Here is a 21,573-nt window from a genome sequence, read left to right as displayed (position 1 = left end):
AAGGATTGAATCAAAAAGGTTTAAGCTTTCTCTAATAATTTTATGATTCATAAGTTTTTATAAACAAGATTCATGTAGATCTTTAGGTATTTTGATAAGTTTATAAGTTTTCAGAGAAACATAAAACCTTTAGAGAATTTTAAGTTTTATGGATTCAAGATACTTTTAGAATCAAGTTTCATATGGATCATAGAAACACGATCAATATTTTAAATCCATAGATTGTTTATAAGTTATGGATTCATATAGATTCTAGATTTGTTTCAGATATAATGGTGTTCTATAGATTTCAAGGTTTTGATTTGTTTACCTTTTTCACCACAAGAATCTGAGAGGACCACCGTGAGAGTTGGCCGGAATTTGAGAGAGAGAGGAGTTTTCCGGCGGAGAGAGAGAGGTGGCCTGGTGGAGAGGAGGCTGAGCGCCGGTGGAGCAAAGGCTGAGCACCGGAGGAGCTGGCCGGAAAGAGGATCGCCGGCTGAGAGAGATTTCTCAGGTGGAGAGCACAATCGTGCTGATAACGTGTTAGAAATATGAGAGAAGTGTTGCTTTGAAAGTTGTGTCTTTCTTATTAGCTCTCACTATCAATATATAGTGGAGGTTCCAAGGGTTTACAACAAAGGAGAGTATCTACACATTTATTACATATTGACCACAAATATCTAGACTTGGTCAAAGCTCATAAATGCTCCGGTTGAATGAGTATTCATCTTGACTAGTCTTGGACGGATGAGACGAACCGGAGACGGGTGTAGACGAACCGGATAGTCGGGTCAGATGTAAACCTCCATAATGGTTAATGGCAATCCACATATCCATATCATGGATTTATAACAAAAAAATCATTTTGTCACAAGTATTATCGATCATTCTCTTATCTTTCACAAATCTAACAAAACTTTTTGTCTCTTTCATATTTTTCTAAATATATTGAGATCAATAGACAAAAACATCATTCCAAGAAAAATTATGATAGAAATAAAATTTCACAATAGTTAGTTGTTAATTAGTTTTAAGTTAGAAATTCATATACCTTATCATATGTTCTCACTATGAGATGTCAATGTGAAATCATAACTAGAAGGGCTTATTATTTATTAAACATAAGAGGATTCATACAGTGTGATATATTGACATACAGTATAATTTCACATAGACATACAGCCATGTTTTATTTTCTATATAATACATATTTATTTGACATCTATATATATATATATATATATATTGATTTAGTTTTTAACGATTTGATTTAATTATCCCCCGCCATTTCCGTTGTTATCGCCTCCAGGTCCGTAGTTGTTGAAATCTTGTCTTGGGATGTAATGGTGATTGTCTACACTGCTTCTGGGGTGTTCTATTTTCTCAGTTAAATCTTCTTCTTTCCCTGTCATTTTTCGGTATATTTTCCCCTTTTCTTGATTATTTTTTTGGGGAATGGTAGTCCTCGCATCCGAACAAGAGCATACAGTGATCATCACCACCATGATAACAACTAAAATAAACTTAAGTTTTACCCTCATCTCTGTTTTATATTATGATCTGCAGAAGAAAATTAAAACATAGTGGTTTAGAAATGAATAGTGTTCTAGATCAATTTTATTGACATGAAATGAGCATAACTTACCTCTCCAAGCTTCGGTCGATAGGTTTAGTTAAGTACCCTTAAGACGACGAATACGGAGATCTTTTATATATATATATATATGCATGAAGATTAGGGTTTTCTGTCATGGTGGGTAGACTATTTAAGATATATTTTAACGATACGATTTGAGTTGGATGTGACGATCGTAGTGGTGAGGCAATCACAAGTGGGAGAGGCCTTTGATTGGGGAATTCGCAATATATTGCAATTGTTTTTTCTTAAGAAGGAAAGGATTGTAATGGCAAAATGATGAAATTCTTGAAAAATGGGTGTCTATTATTTTCAGTATAAATAGGGAAAATCCACGTTACTTTGTGGATCAGCTGAATATCAAATGGTTTCCCACAAGTAATTATTGTTGTTCCAATATCTTTTTTTTTCACGCAATGTCACTATATATTCATAATGCAATTTTTTAACAATATTTGGATTTAACTCTTCACCAAAACTTGCTTTTTTAATTTAAGCTACTGTTTATTTCTAATTAATAATAGATTTATAGAAATATATAGTCTAATTAATAATATATTAATTTTTAAAAATATACATTTTCAAACTATGAAGTAGAAGGATTTTGAAATTCACCTCGCGATTGAGTTATGATAGTCGTAGGGTTAACTGGTGACTTTGTTTTTTGATATTCATAGTAAATCAAAGGCGAACCATTTGACCGGAAGTAATGAAACTTCATAATTCAGTGATTGTGAAACGATACTTCAAGTAAATATGTTATGGGCGCTTACTGGAAATGCCTTATCTGAGAAGGCATGGTACTGACTGATGAGAAGCTAGCCATTTGGCAAGACCATCTCCAATTGATCATTTTATTAATTTCTTCGCGAGTAACTCTATAATATAACTGTATTCTACTCTAATGATATTTTATTTTAACGTGAAAAATAGAACGATGAACAAAATAAACAAATTACTTTACTTGCAAAATAAACTCATTTTAACTATATTATAAAATGCAAATAGAGTAGACTGAAATATTTTTATTTTAAATTCTATTTTATAGTGAAAATATAAACGAGGCATGACAAGTTCTGAAGCAAATGACAATTATTCTTTAAAGGCTCCTGGCGGGTCAAACCATATGAAAAAAACCATGTCAGTAGTCTGATAGACCACGGATTTGACCCACTTTCACCCATGATTTATAGGTGTTTTTACTACTAATTATTATATTATAGAGTCTATTTATTATATTTATAAGATCAGAAGTGATTTTGAGATAAATGATGATTTTGGACCATTTTAGAAATATTTGGAGCAAGCACCCGAGATGACCATCGAACTCGACCATCGGTCGATATTGAGGAACAAATATCGATCAATGTTCACATCAGAACATCGATCGACAGTGAAGCGCGCAGAAAGCCCGTTTGGTCACAGCCGACTTGAAGTTTAAGTCTTCACCAATTTACAAGCTTACCCCTGACGAGTTTTAACCTAATTATATAAGCTTTGTCACCATGTTAGAGGCAGAGTGTGCTTTCTTGTGTTTCTAGTTTTACTACTTTCAGCAAAAGGTTTTTAGGATTTCGATAGATTGGAGAGAAGATCCAAAGTTATATCTGTGATTGGAACTCCATTAATATTTATTTACTATTCTAATGAAGTTTTCTTACCTAATTGCTTTCATGAATTGTTTGGCCATGTCTGAGTAGTTCCATTGTTAGATTTTAAGGTTTAAATAGGTTATGAGGGATTAGCCTCAACTATAGATTGCTGAGTTGTGATAATAATCATTAGAATTGTCATTAATGCTTGATTCTAGATTAGCTACCTAGAACTTGCCCTAGGATTGTTAGATAAAAGCGATAGCTTCATTCTCATCCTGAAACCATTCTAACTGAGCTAAGTTTCTTGCTAAGAGTAAGGTGAGAGCTGATCTAGTGCGCTTAGTAAGCATCATTCAACCCGTGCATAAAGCTTAACTAGAAGCGCGTCGATCGATATCAATACTGAATAATCGATCGACGGAGTGAAAGGTGTATCGATCGATATCCCTATAGGATCATCGATCGACACTGATATTGATCGAACACATTTGTTTGGGTCATTAGATCTAGTTAATAGACAAGTCCAGACATGCGAGAGCTGATTGACTTGTTGATTTAGTAGTTGAGCTTTACATTATCATGCATGCAACTCTTTAGGCATCTGTAGGATTATAATCCTAAGTTTCCTGAATAAAAACCCTAAGTCTAGCTATTTTCTTTTTAAGCACCAAAATCTCAACCAATCAATCGAGCAATTACTTGCTCAACAAAACTGCAACTTTATATTTAAATCATTAAAACACCTTACTTAACAAATCATATTAGATTCATTAGGTTCCCTAGCTCTTTGTGGATTCGATCCCTAAGTACTGCAATTGAATCTCTTATTTGAGAGAGTAAATTCACTCTTTAGGGTAATTTGAGTGAGATCATAGTAACAGAACAATAAATTCCGAGAGAGAGGAAAGGAGGGTTGAGTTTTGTGTCCCAAGTCCTTTATCCTTTTAGGTGGTCTCATAAAAGTTGAGTGTGTGTGGTCGATTGTTGTACTGGAACAAGCCGGCCGAAAACATTGGTTAAAAGATAAAAGGTAAATTAGAAAGGGCCGGATCTCAGATGTAAATTCCAGACAAATAGAAAAAGTATGAATCAAAATACAGTCACTTAATTTCTCGTTTTAGAACGTTAAATTGTTTTAATACAGAGTGACGATAATTTCAGCATTGGAAACTTTCTTCCACTATTTTAGCAAAAAAAAAAAAAAATTCTTCCACTACAAAAAGTTGGAATCAAATTGATTCTATAGTAATCCATATAAGGTTAATTAAATTGTAAAGTTGGATAAATTAGCGATTTCTAGCTGTTTTTTATTAGCACTGGGTGACAAGTTACATTTATTTATATCAGTAACTATTCCTATCATGCTGTAAAAGTGTACCTCTGGCATCATTTCAGGTTCTTATTTACGTTTGGGGAAAAATAATAATGGTTGTTACACCAAAATAAAAATAAAAATAAAAATTAATATGGCTGTACGATTCATCAAACTTCATAATGTTCTTCCAACCTTTGATTAAAAAGTGCATAATTCGACTAAATTCCAAAATCATTAGGAAGTCTGAAATGTGAATATTTACTAAATCCGGAAGGTACACGGTTAAGTCTGGATATAAAGTGGAAAATCAATATCTAGATAAAGCATATCAAGATCCAGTAAGTTCATCCTTGAAAAATTAAATGTTTTTCTTAGTTAAAACATTTTTTCAGAAATTATTTCAGGTTGCCTACAAGTTAGAAGAAATTTCAATATTTAAGAGATTAAATGTAATATTCATTGTGATAGATGTGCAGTATAAGAGAAAAAGATTAGTTTCCCCCGACAATTCAAGTACGAGCTCTCTCAACAATCTCCACGAATCCGGATAGTTTCCCAATTCAATTGGTTTATGCGAATATTGACTATTTGATTTGTAGAATTGCATCACATATAGAAGACAATCATTTTGCTTTGATTTTATGGTATTTGGAAGAAATGCAATGAAAATATTTTTAAAATTATCGATAAAGATCCCAAAAATAATTTATAATTGGCAGAAATATAAGCGGTTAATTTTATGGAATGAGGCACAGTTGGCAATGGTGCACAAGTTTACCCAAACAGCAGCCCATAAAGTGAGGATGAGGAAACACATAAAACACTACGATGAGTGAAACGATGGTTCTTTACGGATGATTCTCAGGGCTTGGGTGGTATACTACAGTAAAAGGATTGATGAGGCAAGAAACACAACAGGCTTCCTCTCACACATACATGCAGAAATTGAAATTTTCATTTTGGCAATGGAAAGAATGAAAACTCAAAAAAAAATTCATGTAATTTTTGCAACATATTGTTCTCATCTGGTGAAAATTGTTTCGAAAGTTGGAGAATGGTCTGTTTTTGCCACTTACCTACAAAAAATACAAGGACGACTGAAGGAGATTTTCAAAACTATTGAGTTAAAGCACGTACCCATGACTTAAAATATAAATGCGGATAATCTTGCGCGTGGTGTGAGAAATCAACCAACGTACTTTATCCATATAGATATAGAGTCCATGTTTTTGGTTACGAGAGTCTTAAAAGAGTCTTTTTATGTTGATGACATAAAAAAGAAAAAAAAAATCCATCATAAGTGTTTTTGTTCTTAGCATCGACAAAGTATATCCATATACGGGGACGTTTTATTGACTTCTAGATGCTTGACAACGATTCTAATTGTCTACAAAGTGTTTTTTTTTCTTTCCAAAATAAAGTTCCACTAAGCATGCAAAACAATACAAGTGCATATCCTTGAATGTAATGACTGTTGCATCTTCTCTAGGAACACCAATTATCCTAATGTCTAATGTAAGCATCAAAATTATCTAAAGTTCTACTTTATTATTAATGAACTATATTTTTTCAAATTTGATCTCGTTTTATTGGGAAAAAACTTTGCAAATCGGTTCAATTCCTGATATCTCTGCTAGCAAAGATGTTAAAGAGGCAAATACTACAGATGGAGTTCACCATTGCGATCAAAATCTTTCTTATGGTTGGACAAATATTATGTGGTAACAGCGACGCTTTTCAATACGGAAAGAGGTGCATTCAGGTTATGACATTTGAGTTTGGGAAGATTCATCGATCCTATCAGTCCCTGCAAGACCTGTCAGATCTGGTGCACATGTTGTCCATCCCATGATGATAGTTAGCGAATTTATTGTTGGATACTGATATCACTCAAATTACCCTGTAAGCAATTTTACTCTCTCAAATAAGAGGTTCAGTTGTAGTACTTAGGGATAGAATCCGAATGGAGTGTGGACACACAATAAACTCAATAGAATCACGATCATGCTAGGAAAGTAATAAGAAAACAGAAGCAGAAAATCAATTGGTTGTTGTTGTGAGGATATAAGAGAAAATAGCTAGATTCAGATTTTCAAGCAATCATGATTAAAATGATATAGAAGCTAAGGGTTATCTAGTTATCTACTCTAGAATGCAGAGACAATAAGATCTAATTCTGTGAAAGATGTTAATTAATCACCTTAGAAATTTTAAATCAATAATTCATCAATATCATATCAAACCCTAAGTCTAACAAGGTTTCTACTCAGACATAATTAGACAAAACACATAGATAAATTGAATGAATTGCGTAATAAATTAGATAGAAAAACCAGAGTTCCAATACAATACTCTGAATGAGTTAAAGATCTTCTGTCCAACCTTACAAATTCTATGAATAATAATCTAATATGTCTCTCTTTCTTGCCTAGATATGGCATAATATATATATATTAGATCAAAACTCATCAGGGATATTCTTGTAATTTATGGAGGTTTTTGGGCCCAATTCTTGATCTTGATCCAGCAAGGCCTTCTTTCGTTAGTGTCGATCGACATCAAGGGTGAGTGTCGATCGACATCAAGGGTGAGTGTCGACCGACACCTACTCTGTTCGTCAACTCTGTTTCCTCTTCATTTGCTCAGCTATGGATCTTGCTTCCTTTAATCTCCATTTAGTTCCATAAACTCCACAATGCTCCAGAACGTACCTAAACATGTGAAGACTATAAACTGGGTTCCATACATATACTATGGTATAAAAAGTGGAAAATCTATAGTATATCAATCTTTTTCTCCCATTCCAAGTATGCATTAGGATCCTTGTCATGAAATGGTGGAATTTTAAGCTTCAAACCAGCAATCTCAGCTCAGGGGTAACCTCTTCCTTCTTTGGAATGTTTGTCTCCTTTGACTATTCTCAAATGATGAACTTCTAGTTCCATAGTAACTTTCAGCTTCTTCCAGATGTGAATTGTGAGAGTTCTGAGGCTGCTCATCTCTTCTTCTTCTCTGTCTATCCTCTTCCTGATGGACATGTAGAGACTTTGCAGGCTGTTTTCCTCTCCTTTTTCTCTGCCTCTCCTCATCCTGATGGCCATGATTAGAGTTTTCAGGATATATTTCCCTCCTTCCATATCCATGTTCAGCAAAGTGTTGTCTAAGCTCTTCTCTATACTCATCCATACTAGTCTTCATCATCTGTTGAAACTGGGCAGTCATGGCTTCATGAATAGTTCTTGTTGTTGTTGCTTTCCTCTTCATTCCCTCTCATGATGTACCTGAAAACAGAAAACACAACAACCAGTAAAGAGTTCTAGAGAAAATATATGATCAACTTGTAGAAAGAAACAGATCCGTGAAAGTTTTCAAATTGAGATGCAGGAGTATACACAGATTTAGCAGATCAACAACTCAGAACAAATAAAAAATGCAGATTCAACGGATCAACAACTGAGAACAGATAAAAACAAAGAGAAACTCAATCAAATCACGTCCAAAACGAATCAGACTCAAAATCACATAGAGAATTTCGACCACAAACTCAAATAGAAAATATCTAAACAGATTAGAGCAATTTTGGAAAGAAAAAAATTTCAGATCTAGGGTTCATAAAAAGATTTCGAAATTGAAAAGAGAACAGAGAGTTTAGAAACTTTCTTCCAGAGATTTGCTCTGATACCACATAATACACTCCTAGGATAGATCACTGGTATTGGAATGATAGAACATGGATACTCCTTGAAAAAGTGAATCAGAGACTCAAAACTTTCCACGGCTTGTGGAATGAAATGAGACACAAGAGGGATGGCTTGATCTCTTGATACTTCAAGGTTTCTGATCCAGATATTACACACTAAATCAAAAAAACCCAAAGCTGGATATTACACACCAGCAAACCCCAAATCTTGACAAGACTTAGAGAAGAGAAATGAACAACTTTTTTGAGTGAAAATATGATAGATTGAAAAGGGATTCCGACTAGGTACATAAAGAAGGAGTTTGCACATGCAGAAGTCTTTGGAAATAACAAAACAACTTACATGTCTCCTTCCCCTAATGGCATCTCCAACCCAACACCATTTTTTTTCTCCAAAATGGAGTAAAAGTAAGTATAAAGTAAAAAGTACTTTAACCCTACTTTATTTCTCACTCCATAATGAAATTTACTCCATAAATGGAGTAATCTATTTTTTGTTTGTTCATTACTCCATTATGGAGTGGAAAATGTAGTAGGGTTGAAGCATTTTTACTTTGTACTTACTTTTACTTCATTTTGGAGGAAAAAATGGAGTTTTACATTGGAGATGCTCTCTAAGTACAACATAAGACAAATTTTTAAAAGAAAAGATAACATAAAAATACTTAGAATTAAACATAGAACTTACATAACTAAATTGGACGAACATTTAGCATATGGTAAGGACAGTTGTGGCCTTGTTAAAACCCTAACTTGGAAAATTTAGTGGGACAAAACCAAATTAGGGAAAAAGAGAATACACAACGGCCTTTGTTAAATTATTGATCAGCTGGTTGGAGAAAACTCCATTAAGGTGAAGGCTTCATGATTGGAAATTTGGCCAAGGCATTCTTCCTTGAGCATCTTGGCTCTTGCACGAGTCAATGGACCTTCTGGAATAACTAAGACATCTTCAGTGGCAATCTCCTCTTGAACTGGTTTAGACTGCATTCCCATAATCACATTAAATTTAGTTTAGTAAACACTATGCCAAGGCCTCTGTCACTTCTAGAATAATCAATCAAACAAAGTATCATCTTCTCTCTTTTTTTGTTCAAAACATAGTATCATCTTCTCTATCTCTTACTTTCTACGTTTCATTATCATCATCACCAAAGCTTTGTTCTTAATGATGGTATTTTTTCATCTGTGACCATCTTTTGTGTTTGATTTGTTCTTCTTAGGATTCTAGGTGAGCGAGATTAGGATCCATTTCACTGGTTTCTCTGTTCAGATATGCCATTGGTAGATATGTTTAGTCTCTGATCCTGGATGCAACATTTTTCAAAGCTGAAGTACATTCACACGTACCTTTCTTTCCTTCCCTTTCTGCTTGGGAATCATTCCGACAACGCTGAACCACGGCACATTATTCAACCACGGCCACCTCCGGATCGACTTTCCAGTAGTTAGTGTCGTTGTACTCCTGCTGTATATTCTCATCAGTGCTCTCCTTTCCCGGCGAGTCTGTGGCGCTGTTTCTCTTCATTGGCCCTGCCTCTCCCACTATCCCTTCCTTTAGAAGAGCTTGATCCATTGCCCTCTCGGTTCCTTCTGGCTCTACTCCCACATACTCAACGTCTTTGCCAAAAAACGAAGGCACAGGTGGTGATTTTGGGCTTACCTCGCCTTCCGAGGATGACGATCCGTTTGGGACTCTCACATCAGGTATCTTCATGTCATCTGCAGGAAAAGGATCTGTCACCTCTGCAGCGGATGAAGAAGAATCTCCACGTTCAACCATTTCAGGTGACGATTCACCTGAAACCACATCTTCATCGATCTCGATATCTCCGGGTACGGTGTTTACAGAAACTGCGTCTGAGGTCGAAGCTGTGGCTACAAAAGGGTTCTTGCCTTCTGTAATCAAACAGTCTTCTTCATCATTTTCAATTCCATTACCGGAAGTTTCATTCAAGCTTACATCTTCCATTGCTTCCTCTGAACGAATGGCCCCTGTTCCTGTGCTGTCACCCAACTCATCTCCTTGGAACGTGAACCAGTTCGAGTTTGTGAATAAATTGCTGCATCAAGAAAGAAGAAATAAAACCGTTGGGATTAAAAGCTACACAACAAATGAATTAACAAGCACCCCTCCATGGTGGTATATATATAAATCATATTTGGAAGCTTACTTGTTCTGTTCCTCACCAAGCCTTAGAGATGATATAACAACTTCAGTAGATTCGTCATCTAAGTACACATCCTACCAAATATGTTGCAGTCAAGAGTCAGGACTATTGTCGACAGTGTTTTCTTTAAACATTGAATGAATATATTAATAATGAATACCTCTTCGTCTCTGTCATTGGAACCATGATCCTGGAACCAGAAGCGTTGGATTTAGATCCAGCAAACATTTTAACAAATACTAACAAGAGAGATTAGCAATTACCTCCCCAGCACCATTGTTCTCTTGCATGTTGTATCTAAAATGGTTCAAGTTATTAGCTAAACCAGCAAGGTCATAATCCCTGTCGTGAACTTCATCATCGTCACTGTCCCTACTCCTATCTTGTAATGCAGTTGGGTTTCTGCATGCGAAACAAGTAAAGTGATTGTTATCAAGAGGAGATACTATGCTATCTATCTATAAACCCAAAGGTGCTAAGACCAAGTTTCCAATGATATCAACTTGCAAGAAGATAAATGAGACTGCAAGCCCAAGATGTGAGAAGAGACAGCATACCCACAAACCCAGCGATAAACATTCTCAACTGCGTTTCGGTCATGCAATGTATTAGCTTCCCACTCGCCCCATTCGTTATGTTCCTAGCAAAGGAAAACGGTAAGCACCAGCAAGTTGTATCTACCAAACAAATTGCAACTATTTGTACAGAAGAGTTTAGGTAAGACAATGTCTCAATATTACAAGAAAAAACATGGTTATACATGGATTAATTTATTATGAACTCATTTTGATGGGTTTTGCAGGAAGAACACAAGTAATAGCACAATTATTTAACACAACTTAAATGGTTATATGTAGAAAGATAATGCTTACAACAGTAAATTCGCAATCATTGTTGCTGAAAAACGAACCTCAAGTGAAGTCTTTATTAGGTTATTGTTAGTCGACAGCTGAACAAGCTTGTTCGAAATTCTTGAAATATGACCAATATTTCCCACCCGTGGAGCCTGCTTTCCAGCAACAGGTATCGTTGGCTGCATGAAAGCAGAATCAATGTAGCCTATAAATGAGTACAATATCTGCTAGAAAAGTGGATATAACACGCTATTTATCTGAAAAAAGAGGTATAACATTAACTACGTTATCTTTGCATGTATACGCTCTCTTGACGCCATATATTTAAAATATGTATCACAGTACTAAGCACACAAATAAGCATGAGTGAAACAGTTCATACCTGGTTTTCACCAGAAAGGATTGGCTGTTTCTCTATTTTAAGAATTTTTCCAATCAAATCACACACGTGGAGAAGATGGTCAACAATCTCATCATTTTTGCTCTCCAAACACGATACTATTGTACTCTCCACCTGATGGTGCAGTGCATTATTATATGGGTACCTAGCATACGAAAAACGGGTAATTGAGAAGTTGGATTTAGCCAAGAAAAACATAAAGACTTGGGAAGTACCAAACAAAACAAGAGTTCGTAATCAAGTCACGAAGTAGTATTTACTCGAAGAATAGATCAAGGACTCTTCTAATAGCTCCTGAGCTCGCTAGTTCTTTTCCTGTAGCTACACTTTGCGTTTTCAACAAGATAGCGATGAACTCCACGATCTAAGACAAGCCATCAGCAAGACAAAGGTAGTCAGAAGAAAATAATTGAATAGAAAGCACACAGAAGCGTATATGTGTAATTTCAAGATCTTATGTGCCCATCTTACAGTCAGACCCTAAAGATTATTAAAATTAAAATTTCACAATGACCTTCAGGCGATGACTGCCAAGAGGAGGTCTCAACTGTCCATACGTTATAGGTAACACCTTTTCATCAGAGGTCGCGTTTAAAAGTTTGACAAAGTCACCTACAGCAAAGATTTAAGCCTCAAAGAGAAGTTCAAAGAAGAGCTCCAAGCACATAAAAAGCAAAAGGAGCCAAATCAATCAAATACGTTCAACAAGAATGAGAGCTCTAATCAATCAGGCAAAAAAGAACAAAGCATATATCCAGAAACTGCTAATAAGAACGTGGAATAAAAGCAAATGAACAAACAAATAAAAAAAAAGATTTTAATTCTCGTGCAAACATGCATTAGTAACCTTAAACAGCATAAGTGAACATATGTTGGGATAAACCAAAAAGATGGAACTGGATCCTATCCGTATAAAAGGGATATTAATGTTGTGATAAAAGAACAAGCAGCAGAAAAAACAAGAAACAGACATGCGACACATGTAAAGAACATAGTGGTCATTTGTAGTTTGTATCTCACTAACCAAGCCTAGGCAGCATGGTGGCAATAGTCTCCGGATTCACAGAAATTGGAGACTCAAAGATTTGTTGGCCCCTGAATGAATACATAAAGGAAGAAGAAAGTAGAGATCTTCTTGGGCTTAACAATGAAATGCACACCGAGAGTGTGTGGACAAGGCTAGATTTGGACTGGGGATCTCCGAAAGCATGGCCGAATATCCTTGCAACAAAACTGCAGACAAAAAGATCACTGAAATTATCTTGAAAAATAAGTATGTTTCTGCTTTAGGATAAAACATCATGCAAACCTACCTTGAACTGGAGAGCTTCGTAGCCAAAGGTGATGGTGCATTTTGTGCAATAGTGCACAGTGTTTCAGCAGCATTTGCATGAACTTCAAGAAAATTCTGATAAAACAGAGTAACAAAGAAAATCAGAAAATACTTCTTGTTTGACCGAAACAGTAACCACTACAGAGTGTTCTCTTTACCATATTTATAGATTCAGAAGTAGATAACCCAATCACCGAACAAAGAAGACAATAGATGTGCAAGCACGGGAGTCCAACTATCCTCTCTATATATCTTATAACGCACATGCTTGCTATATTTCAATCATTTGTAGCAAAATATTAGCCTTGTTCTTTTTACGAACGCTGTTCCCCAGCGTCAGTAACTGAAAAGTACATCTTCGCGATCGGAAATGCAGCGCCGTTAACACAAGACAAGCATACTTTTTCAGCCGCGCGGTTAGACGCAATAACAAAATTAGACACTGGAAATATCAGCGATAGCAGCGTCTTCATTTTTAGTCGCTGCGGCAAGCTCCGGTAGTTTAATTCACTTTCAAAATCGATCATCTTGTCTCCACCCAAATGTTATTCTTTGTCGCTACCGCCGGCCGCAGCGGCTATGAAAAGAACAGGGCTATTGTATACTTACTGATGGGCTAAGCTTATCAACGACCATTTCAAGCAGATTGCTATCAGCTAACCATTGCATCACATCCATGTGGTTGGGATAAACATGATCATCCGCACCAACCAACCGAATTAGAATCTAGGAAAATCAGATCAACATTAGCTTAAAAGTTATTACCAGATCATATGTAAGGATAAGAGGAAAGGGACGGTTTACCTCCATATTGGATGTAATCCCTATCAAATCAACCAGTTGGTGGAAAACATTCTGATGGGTCTGTAGATGGTATTGTAAAACATTAGTTACTATATTTATATTGACTGTACAACAGACAATTAACCCAACAAGTTCCGGAAAAAGGTGCATCTCATATGTTCAACTACTCAAGGATTGTCTGGATTTCAGCTTACTATGCTTTCTGCCAAACAATCTAATTTTCAACAAGATCTTAGTATGGGATATTTATAAAATATCGAGATAAAACTCACTTTTACATAGTTCATCAACGGCACCGTCTTCTTCAACGTGGAACCGAAATTCGCACTGTCGATTTCCATTTAAATTAGGAAAGTTAGGAAAACACTAATTTTTCAGAGGTCCCGGATATCTGCTAAACCACACGCCAAACAATCAGAACACAAAATAAAGACAAGAAAAATAAGAAATCGAAAAGAGAGCAAAATAGATCTTATTCCGAATCTGCGAGAGTCTGGGCTACGAGAGCTGTCGGCGAGATTCCTAGTTCTAAAATCCCTAGACTGCAAGACCTAATTGAGCCGCAGCTCGAATAACAAAAAAAGAAAATTGCCTAAAATTGCTCTAAGTGCTCAGTTTTCTTTGAAAAAGTTCTTTATTTGTGCCTCTCGCCTAGGACTCCTTATATACTCCCTCCAAGGTCGGTTTGAGCTTTTCCCTTCCTGCCCTTAAGCCGTCAAAACTCGAAAATGGAGATATTCCATTTTTCGCGGAAACTTAACATTTATTTGCGGAATCTTGACATTTATCCTTTCTTGTGGACTAAATAAAAACCGCCATAGTATCTATGAGTTTTTCCTTAAAAAATAGTAAGTGGGTTTCTAATCGCGTTTTAGACCTATTTGGGCAGTCTTTCGATTCAAAACGTTTATCACGATTTTTATCGATAAGAATGAACTTTCCACGATTTTTATCGTAAAGTTTAAATGATAACTCCAATCGATGGGAGTGAGAAATGATATGACTACGGTACATAGAGCTAGTATTGAGGAACAGACGAGAATGCACGGATTTGGGTCGTACCCGTTGATCGATGACCGAGAGGCTTGGTCGGTCGCTACGTAGCGACCGGCTTGTTCGCGGGTCGGTCGTTACGTGGCGACCTTGTTTGCATATTTTTCCGTCGTTTCATGAACGTGTTCGTTAGTTTCGATAAATGAACCAAGATTGACGCAATATTTCACCGCAAGACTTTTCGTAAAAGTAATCTTTACGAAGAATACTTTTCGTAAAAACGTTCATGTTAAATTTTACTGATATTTGGATGTTAACTTCGTCGTGTCCGTTTTTGACCCCAACGCCCCAGCCCATTAGAATCGTGGATTGTGACGAGATTCTAGTGCGCGGTTTGGCGAGTTAGGCAAGATAGGCGTGTTGGACGAAGTTTATATTCAAAAATTCCGCGGAAAAATATTGATGAAGAAATATATATATATATATATATATATATATATATATATAAATCGAAATCTTAAACTCCTACCTCTATAAGTAATGAGCTCCCATCCTTCATTCCCTTCACACATTTCTTTCTTTCCAAACTCTCTCTCGCTTCTTTTCTCACTTTTAGCTCTCAAGATGTCTTCCTCCCAAAACGACAAGAAGGGTTCTGATGCTGAGATGGCTGAGGCCTCCTCCCAGGCGCCGGAGTTAACTCCTTATGACAACGCTCCGGCTTGTGTCTCCGGCTTCCTCTCTTTCCGAGAGAAGATGGCTCGTCGTAAGGCTGAGAAGGAAACGGCTTGCGCCGACGCCGAGCTCCTGTCCTCTTCCGTTCTGGTTGTCGCTCCGACTCACAAACCCGAGGTTCAGGTTCCGCAAAGTACGGGAGCGCAAGTCGAAACAGGCGTTCCATTCGTGTCGGACGCTTTGGCGCAGCCTTCTGGATCGTCTACGACTCCGATTCTCATCGAGGGCAACGAAAAGGCCACTGAGTCGATGCCTCCTCCCCCATCTAGGAAGGAGATTGTCCTGGCATTGCGTGCTCCTGGCGCTACTCCGGTTGTTCAACCAAAGGGCCGTAAGAGAAAGTGTGTCAGGGGCAACGACGGGGAATCTTCGCAGCATGAAGGATTGAATCTGGCGTCAGGACTCCGCGGAAAGGTTTGTATTTCACTTTGGATTTTTATTCTTTAGAGCGTGAGGTCTTGTTTAGCCCCGTTTTGCTCCACATCTCTAATTGTTTTACCTCATCTCGCAGTTTGTGTCGCTGATTGATGGGATGATCAGGGAATGCGGTTCCGAGGTCAGTCGTCTTGCGAGAGATTTGACCGAGATGCAGGGCAGACTGTCTGAGTCTGGAGCCATGTTGAAAGCTCTCGAGGATTCTCATCCCGCAAAGGTGTCTAAGCTCGAGATTCAGATCGGAGAGCTTGAGAGGGACCTTGGGAGAGGGACCTTGGGAAGACAGCGAGTTCTTTGCTTAAGGAGAAGAAAGCCAAGAAGACCAAGTCCTTGGAGGTACGTCGACTTCAGCGTCAGATCGAAAGTGGTGAAAGGTCGGTGAGCCGTGCGGTCGAAGAGGCCAAGGATGCACTCCGCGTTGAGTTTCAGACCCGTTTGGCGAAGATTCTCGACTTTCTGGGCTCCCCCGAGTGCATTCGCAGCAGGGGTTTGGCCCTGGCGACTATCGATGGTGGGATGGCCGTGGTTCAGGCACTCCAGGGTGAAACCCCTTCGTCCTTGCAGGCCGAGGAAGCCAGGTTGTCTGCTTGCAAGGGAGATCTGGCGGCCGTGGATGGAAGTTTCGACCTTGTCTTGGCCGATCTAAAGTCCGAGTGTTTCCTCCCGATGTGTTCAGAAGACCCAGAGGGGCAAGATCCTGTGGTCGGGGAAAATGGAGGCGAGGCGATGGGTGAAGGGGAGGTTTAGATTCCAGATGACGATCACGGTTATGATCTCGCTTGAGAGATTTTTATTATTTTCTTTTTGTTATGAATTAGTACTTGCTCCGGCCTTGTATGGCTGTGTTTATGTTTTGGGACTGGCCGCTTGTGGCTTCGAATCCCCGCCGTATTACGGCTTTTTATGAATGGATATTCAGTTTGCGTTTATGTGAGTAAGTGGATGGTGTAGAAGGAAGCTTATGAGTTGTCATCTCATATCTTTCTCCCAAATGAAATGCTATATTTGTGGCTCGTTTCGAGAACTTTCCACAAGATTCTAACCTCGTGGGATTTCTGAGGACGTTGAATATAAGCATAGAGGCATGGTTTAGGATCTCGTATCTTCGATATCATACCTTGAGATGTTAAAGACCAGTGTGCTGGGTTTAAGGTAAGACCTAGGTTTACTTCTGGTTTTAAGGGGTGCGATGACTAATTCGACTTATGTATCCTGTTACAGTTTCGACCTGATTCCATACCGATTTAAAGTCTGCGATAGGTTCTCGGCTTATATGACTTGTCTAGTTGGAATTGAGCATCTCTCCAGGGACAATTTTTAAGTCTCCTGGAAGTGATGACCAAAATTTCGGATTTCTTTTATAGCGCTATTACCCTTGTGTCGGATGTATGAGAGTCATCTTTGCGAGATGGCTTAGTCTGTTTAGGACGTTGGGAGTTCGATGTGATCAGCAAAGAACTTAGAGGTAGACACTATCGTCTGGATCTTCGCGAAGAGTACGTGTTTGAGAGGATGTTAATGTGTATGATAGTTCCGTTTTTTTTAGACCAGGATTTCGTCTACGCGATGTCTGGCGGGAAATAGTTTCTTAGGCGTTTTTGCGACCTCTCGCAATGCCAAAGGTTGATTTTTCCCTAGTGACTGGTGAATTTGCGTGTTCTTTTAAGACTCGAATATAATTTGTGGATCGAAGATGATTGTGCGGTTTGTAAGGTAGAAAAGTTTCAAAAATATCGAAAGCCTGGTCAGATATTTTAAACTTATGAGTATACGAGTACGCGTATACGTACCCACTCCCCCCTTTTTTAGAGAGGGGGATAACTGAATTTGTCTTCCGACAAACTGCCTACGTACCCCTTTCGGAGATCAAGTTGTCTTGTAGTCCAGTGGTTGTGAAGCGATTTGTTTAGTTATAGTATTTTTTTAGATCCATTGCATTCCAAGTTTTTGGAATTTTTACGCCTTGCATGTTGGCTATCTCGTAGGAACCTGGTCGGACGACTTTTATGACTTTGTAGGGTCCTTCCTAGTTTGCTCCTAATTTTCCCGCGTTTCGCTCAGCGGTGTTTTCGAAGAATTTGCGCAGAATTAAATCTCCTTCGTTGAATCGGCGATCTCGAACGTTGGAGTTATAGTATTTTGTGGCTGCGTGTTGATAATTTTGAATTCGGATGAGCGCTCGATCTCGGTTTTCGTTGATGAGGTCTAGAATGTCTAAGAGCATGGCGTTGTTGAGCTCTTCTCGTTCAGGCAGTAATCTTCTTCGGACCCCGGAAAATTCGACTTCCGAGGGAATCATGCATTATGTCCCGTACACGAGGGCGAAAGGCGTTTCTCTCGTTGCTCGTCTTGGGGTCATGCGATGTGACCAGAGGACTCCCTCGAGTTCATCAACTGCCTTTTTTAGGGTCTATGTGTTTCTTAAGTCCGTCTAGGATGGTCTTATTGATTGTCTCCGCTTGACCGTTGCATTGTGGATATCTGGGAGTTGATTTGTTTAATCGTATCTTCCATTTTTCGCAAAATGCCTCGAACCGGGTGGAGATGAACTATGATCCGTTGTCAGTTACGATCTCGTAGGGAACTCCATGTCTACAGATAATGTTTTTCCATACGAAACTTTCGACTTGGACATCTTTTATACTTGCGTATGACTCTGCCCCCACCCACTTTGAGAAGAAATCAATAAGGACTAAGAGGAAACGCTTTTGCTTTGGATTGTAAAGGGGTCCGACGATGTCCATGGCCCAGCGCATGAAGGGATATGGTGATGTGAGGGAAGAAAGAACTTCTTCTGGTTGTCGGATGGTCGGAGCATGCCTTTGGCATTTTTCGCATTTTCGTGCGAATTTCTCACAATCTCCGATCATCGTCGGTCAGTAGTATCTGTGGCGTTTGATTTTTACTGTAAGTGACCTTCCACCGGAATGGTTTCCGCAGGATCCAGAATGGACTTCTTCCATGACTTTTCTCGCCTTTTCTCCTTCCAAACACGTCATGAGCGGTCCGGAAAATTTTCACTTGTAAATTTCTCCGTCGATCGTCACGTAACGCGCGGCTTGGGTTCGGATTTTGCGGGCTGCCCATTTTTCGGGGGGTAATTTTCCATCGATGATGTAGGCTCGAATCGTTTCCACCCGTAGTCGGATTGTTATGATCTCTCTTCTGGCTGTACCGCGATCTCCTCTACATCGTCGTCTTGATCCCCGATGAGGTTGATAACGATTGGTGGTCTGATACTCGGGTGCTCGATGAATTCGACCAGAATCACTCTTTTAAGACCTGGGTCTAAACTTGACGCCAGGGCCGCGAGAGCATCGGCTTGGGCGTTTTCGGAGCGGGGGATTCGCGTGAGAGCGAAACAGTCAAAATCATGAGCTAGATTTCGGACCAGTTTGAGATATGCATCCATTCTTTCATCCCTTGCATTGTATTCTCCATTATATTGACTTGCAACTAGCTGAGAATCACAGTAGGCGTGGATGTTGCGAATCTACAATTTGTGAGCTAATCGTAGCCCTGCAATGAGCACTTCGTACTCCGCCTCGTTGTTGGACGCGTGGAATTCTAGCTTAAACGATTGCTCTAGGATTTCATTGGTCGGTGACGTAAGGCGAATTCCGATGCCCGATCCTTGCTTAGATGACAATCCGTCGACGTGAAGAACCCATGTTGAATTTGGTTCCTTGTTAGTCATGGTTCCCGTCGGTAGTTCTACCAAAAAGTGTGCGAGTACTTGGGATGTTGCACTCGTTCTTGGTCGGTATTCTATATCGTACTCACTTAACTCGACTGCCCATTTGGCTAGTCTTCCCAACTGGCTCGGACTATGCAAAATCGTCCGCAGAGGGAAGGTCGTGAGGATGACGATCGTATGAGATTGGAAATACGGTCATAGCTTTCGTGTCGAGGTTACGACTGCGTATGCTAATTTTTCCATTAGTGGATATCGCGACTCAATATCTAGCAAAGTTTTGCTTACGTAAAAGATGGGTTTCTGTTCACCGCGCTCCTCTCTGATCAGGATGCCGCTTACGGCTGTTGCCGATACTGCGATATATAAGAACAAGGGTTCTCCTTCGACAGATTTTTGCGAGAACCGGAGGAGTGGCTAAGTAGTGTTTCAGCTGTTGAAAAGCGTTTTCGCACTCTTCTGACCACTCGAATTTTTTGTTCCCCTTAGGATATCGTAGAAAGGTAAGCATTTGTCCGTTGATCACGAGATGAATCGGTTAAGTGTTGCAGCTCTCCCAGTTAATCTCTGTACTTCCCGATTGTTTTTGGGTGAAGCCATGTCGATCAGTGCACCGATCTGTTTTGGATTAGCTTCGATACCACGGTATGTAACCAGGTAACCGAAGAATTCCCCCGATGCCACGGCGAATCTGCATTTTCTCGGGTTAAGCTTCATGTTGTGCAGGTTTAACCGCGCGAAACATCCCTCAAGATGAGATACGTGATCTTCTGCATGGAGAGATTTGACGATCATGTCGTCGATGTAGACCTCCATAGTTTTACCGAGTTGTTCGAAGAACATCCGGTTCACGAGTCGTTGATAAGTTGCGCCGGCGTTTTTGAGGCCGAAAGGCATCACTTTGTAGCAATAAGTTCTGCGATCCGTAATAAATGCAGTTTTTTCGCGATTGTCAGAGTTCATCATAATTTGATTGTAACCCGAGAAGACATCCATAAAAGATAAGAGTTTGTTTCCCGTTGTTGCTTCGACTAATCGATCGATGTGCGGTAAAGGGAAGCTATCCTTTGGACAGGCTTTGTTAAGGTCAGTGAAGTCAACGCAGACTCGCCACTTTCCGTTTTTCTTCTTGACCACAACAGGATTGGCGAGCCAGTCCAGGTACCTTATTTCTGTTATCAACCCAACCTTAAGCAGTCTTTCGACTTCGTCGTTGACCGCATTAGCGCGTTCAGGTCCCAATTTTCGTCTTTATTGTTTGACTTGTTTGACTGGTTTGAAGGTTGGATAGATATTCAGCTCGTGGCAGGTTATGTTGATGTCAATCCCCAGCATGTCTTCCGCACCCCAGACGAATGCGTGGAGATTCTTTTTTAGACAAGTTATAAGCTTAGTCTTTAAAGGCTCATGGAGGTTGGCTCCGATTTCGACGCATCGTTCGGGGAATGCTTCGTCAAGACATACTGATACCACGGGTTCGCAGGTTGGCTCACGCTTTTCCTCTAGAATTCCGGCTTTCCGCAACTGCCAGAAGAGTTCTGCCGAATATTGTTCTTGGGCTTTTTTTTCAGAGGCCAACTTTTTCCTATGAGTGGTCTCGGAATCTGATTTTTTTCGTTTTAGTTATGCGGCGAAGCAGATTTGTGATACCCTCGAGTTTCCCCAGATTGTTTCGATTCCGCGAGGGGTTGAGAATTTGAGGCAAAGATGGTACGTTGATGGAATTGTCTGCATAAGATTCAACTTCGGTGTGCCCATGATTACGTTGTATGACGCAGGTCTATCGACAACTAGGAACTCCGTAATTTTTTCCATAGTTCCAGCTTTGATTATGAGGATAATTGACCCGAGAGCCAAAGTGGTCTCCCCTGAGAGTCCTACTAGCGGGCTAGGGTTTTCCGCGATTTCGGACGGGTGTTTTTGAAA

At 39.1% G+C, this 21,573-nt stretch overlaps 2 protein-coding genes across 4 annotated transcripts; both read right to left on the bottom strand.

The window, feature by feature from the left end:
• Nucleotides 1-1,066: 1,066 nt before the first annotated feature.
• Nucleotides 1,067-1,740, bottom strand: LOC106376984. The gene is made up of 2 exons (XM_013817129.3): nucleotides 1,628-1,740; nucleotides 1,067-1,542 (listed from the first exon to the last, which is right to left on the bottom strand). Exon 2 carries the CDS (start codon nucleotides 1,521-1,523, stop codon nucleotides 1,257-1,259), a length of 267 nt encoding a protein of 88 aa, XP_013672583.1. The 5' UTR covers nucleotides 1,524-1,542; nucleotides 1,628-1,740; the 3' UTR covers nucleotides 1,067-1,256.
• Nucleotides 1,741-6,825: 5,085 nt separating this feature from the next.
• LOC106376981 (serine/threonine-protein phosphatase 6 regulatory subunit 1-like) lies at nucleotides 6,826-15,229 on the bottom strand. 3 transcript variants are annotated; one of them, XM_022707131.2, is made up of 16 exons: nucleotides 14,063-15,229; nucleotides 13,791-13,850; nucleotides 13,145-13,712; nucleotides 12,967-13,061; nucleotides 12,678-12,886; nucleotides 12,168-12,265; nucleotides 11,914-12,017; nucleotides 11,636-11,798; nucleotides 11,310-11,432; nucleotides 10,957-11,039; nucleotides 10,663-10,801; nucleotides 10,560-10,589; nucleotides 10,403-10,473; nucleotides 9,579-10,291; nucleotides 7,410-9,212; nucleotides 6,826-7,239 (listed from the first exon to the last, which is right to left on the bottom strand). In XM_022707131.2, the coding sequence occupies exons 3-14, from the start codon at nucleotides 13,250-13,252 to the stop codon at nucleotides 9,637-9,639; spliced, it is 1,878 nt and encodes a 625-aa protein (XP_022562852.1). In that variant the 5' UTR covers nucleotides 13,253-13,712; nucleotides 13,791-13,850; nucleotides 14,063-15,229; the 3' UTR covers nucleotides 6,826-7,239; nucleotides 7,410-9,212; nucleotides 9,579-9,636. The 3 variants fall into 3 exon arrangements, with proteins under 3 accessions (XP_022562852.1, XP_013672580.1, XP_022562853.1); XM_013817126.3 differs by having other exon boundaries at nucleotides 6,826-9,212; XM_022707132.2 differs by lacking the exons at nucleotides 6,826-7,239; nucleotides 7,410-9,212 and adding an exon at nucleotides 9,219-9,493.
• Nucleotides 15,230-21,573: the final 6,344 nt, after the last annotated feature.

Source organism: Brassica napus, chromosome C1 (genome assembly GCF_020379485.1).
Source record: "Brassica napus cultivar Da-Ae chromosome C1, Da-Ae, whole genome shotgun sequence".
NCBI classification, from domain to species: Eukaryota; Viridiplantae; Streptophyta; class Magnoliopsida; order Brassicales; family Brassicaceae; genus Brassica; species Brassica napus.
The sequence above is the reverse complement of the archived record's forward strand: the minus strand, read 5'-3'. Positions and strand labels throughout refer to the sequence as shown.

What these genes read in the sequence shown, in the direction of transcription:
- LOC106376981 (XM_013817126.3), bottom strand. Translation starts at nt 13,252, where the DNA reads ATGTGCGTTATAAGATATATAGAGAGGATAGTTGGACTCCCGTGCTTG. An exon ending in AGAACAATGGTGCTGGGGAG is followed by an intron (nt 10,590 to 10,662) that starts GTAATTGCTAAT and finishes TTCTGGTTCCAG; the next exon opens with GATCATGGTTCCAATGACAG. An exon ending in CCAATGACAGAGACGAAGAG is followed by an intron (nt 10,474 to 10,559) that starts GTATTCATTATT and finishes CATATTTGGTAG; the next exon opens with GATGTGTACTTAGATGACGA.
- LOC106376984 (XM_013817129.3), bottom strand. Translation starts at nt 1,523, where the DNA reads ATGAGGGTAAAACTTAAGTTTATTTTAGTTGTTATCATGGTGGTGATG.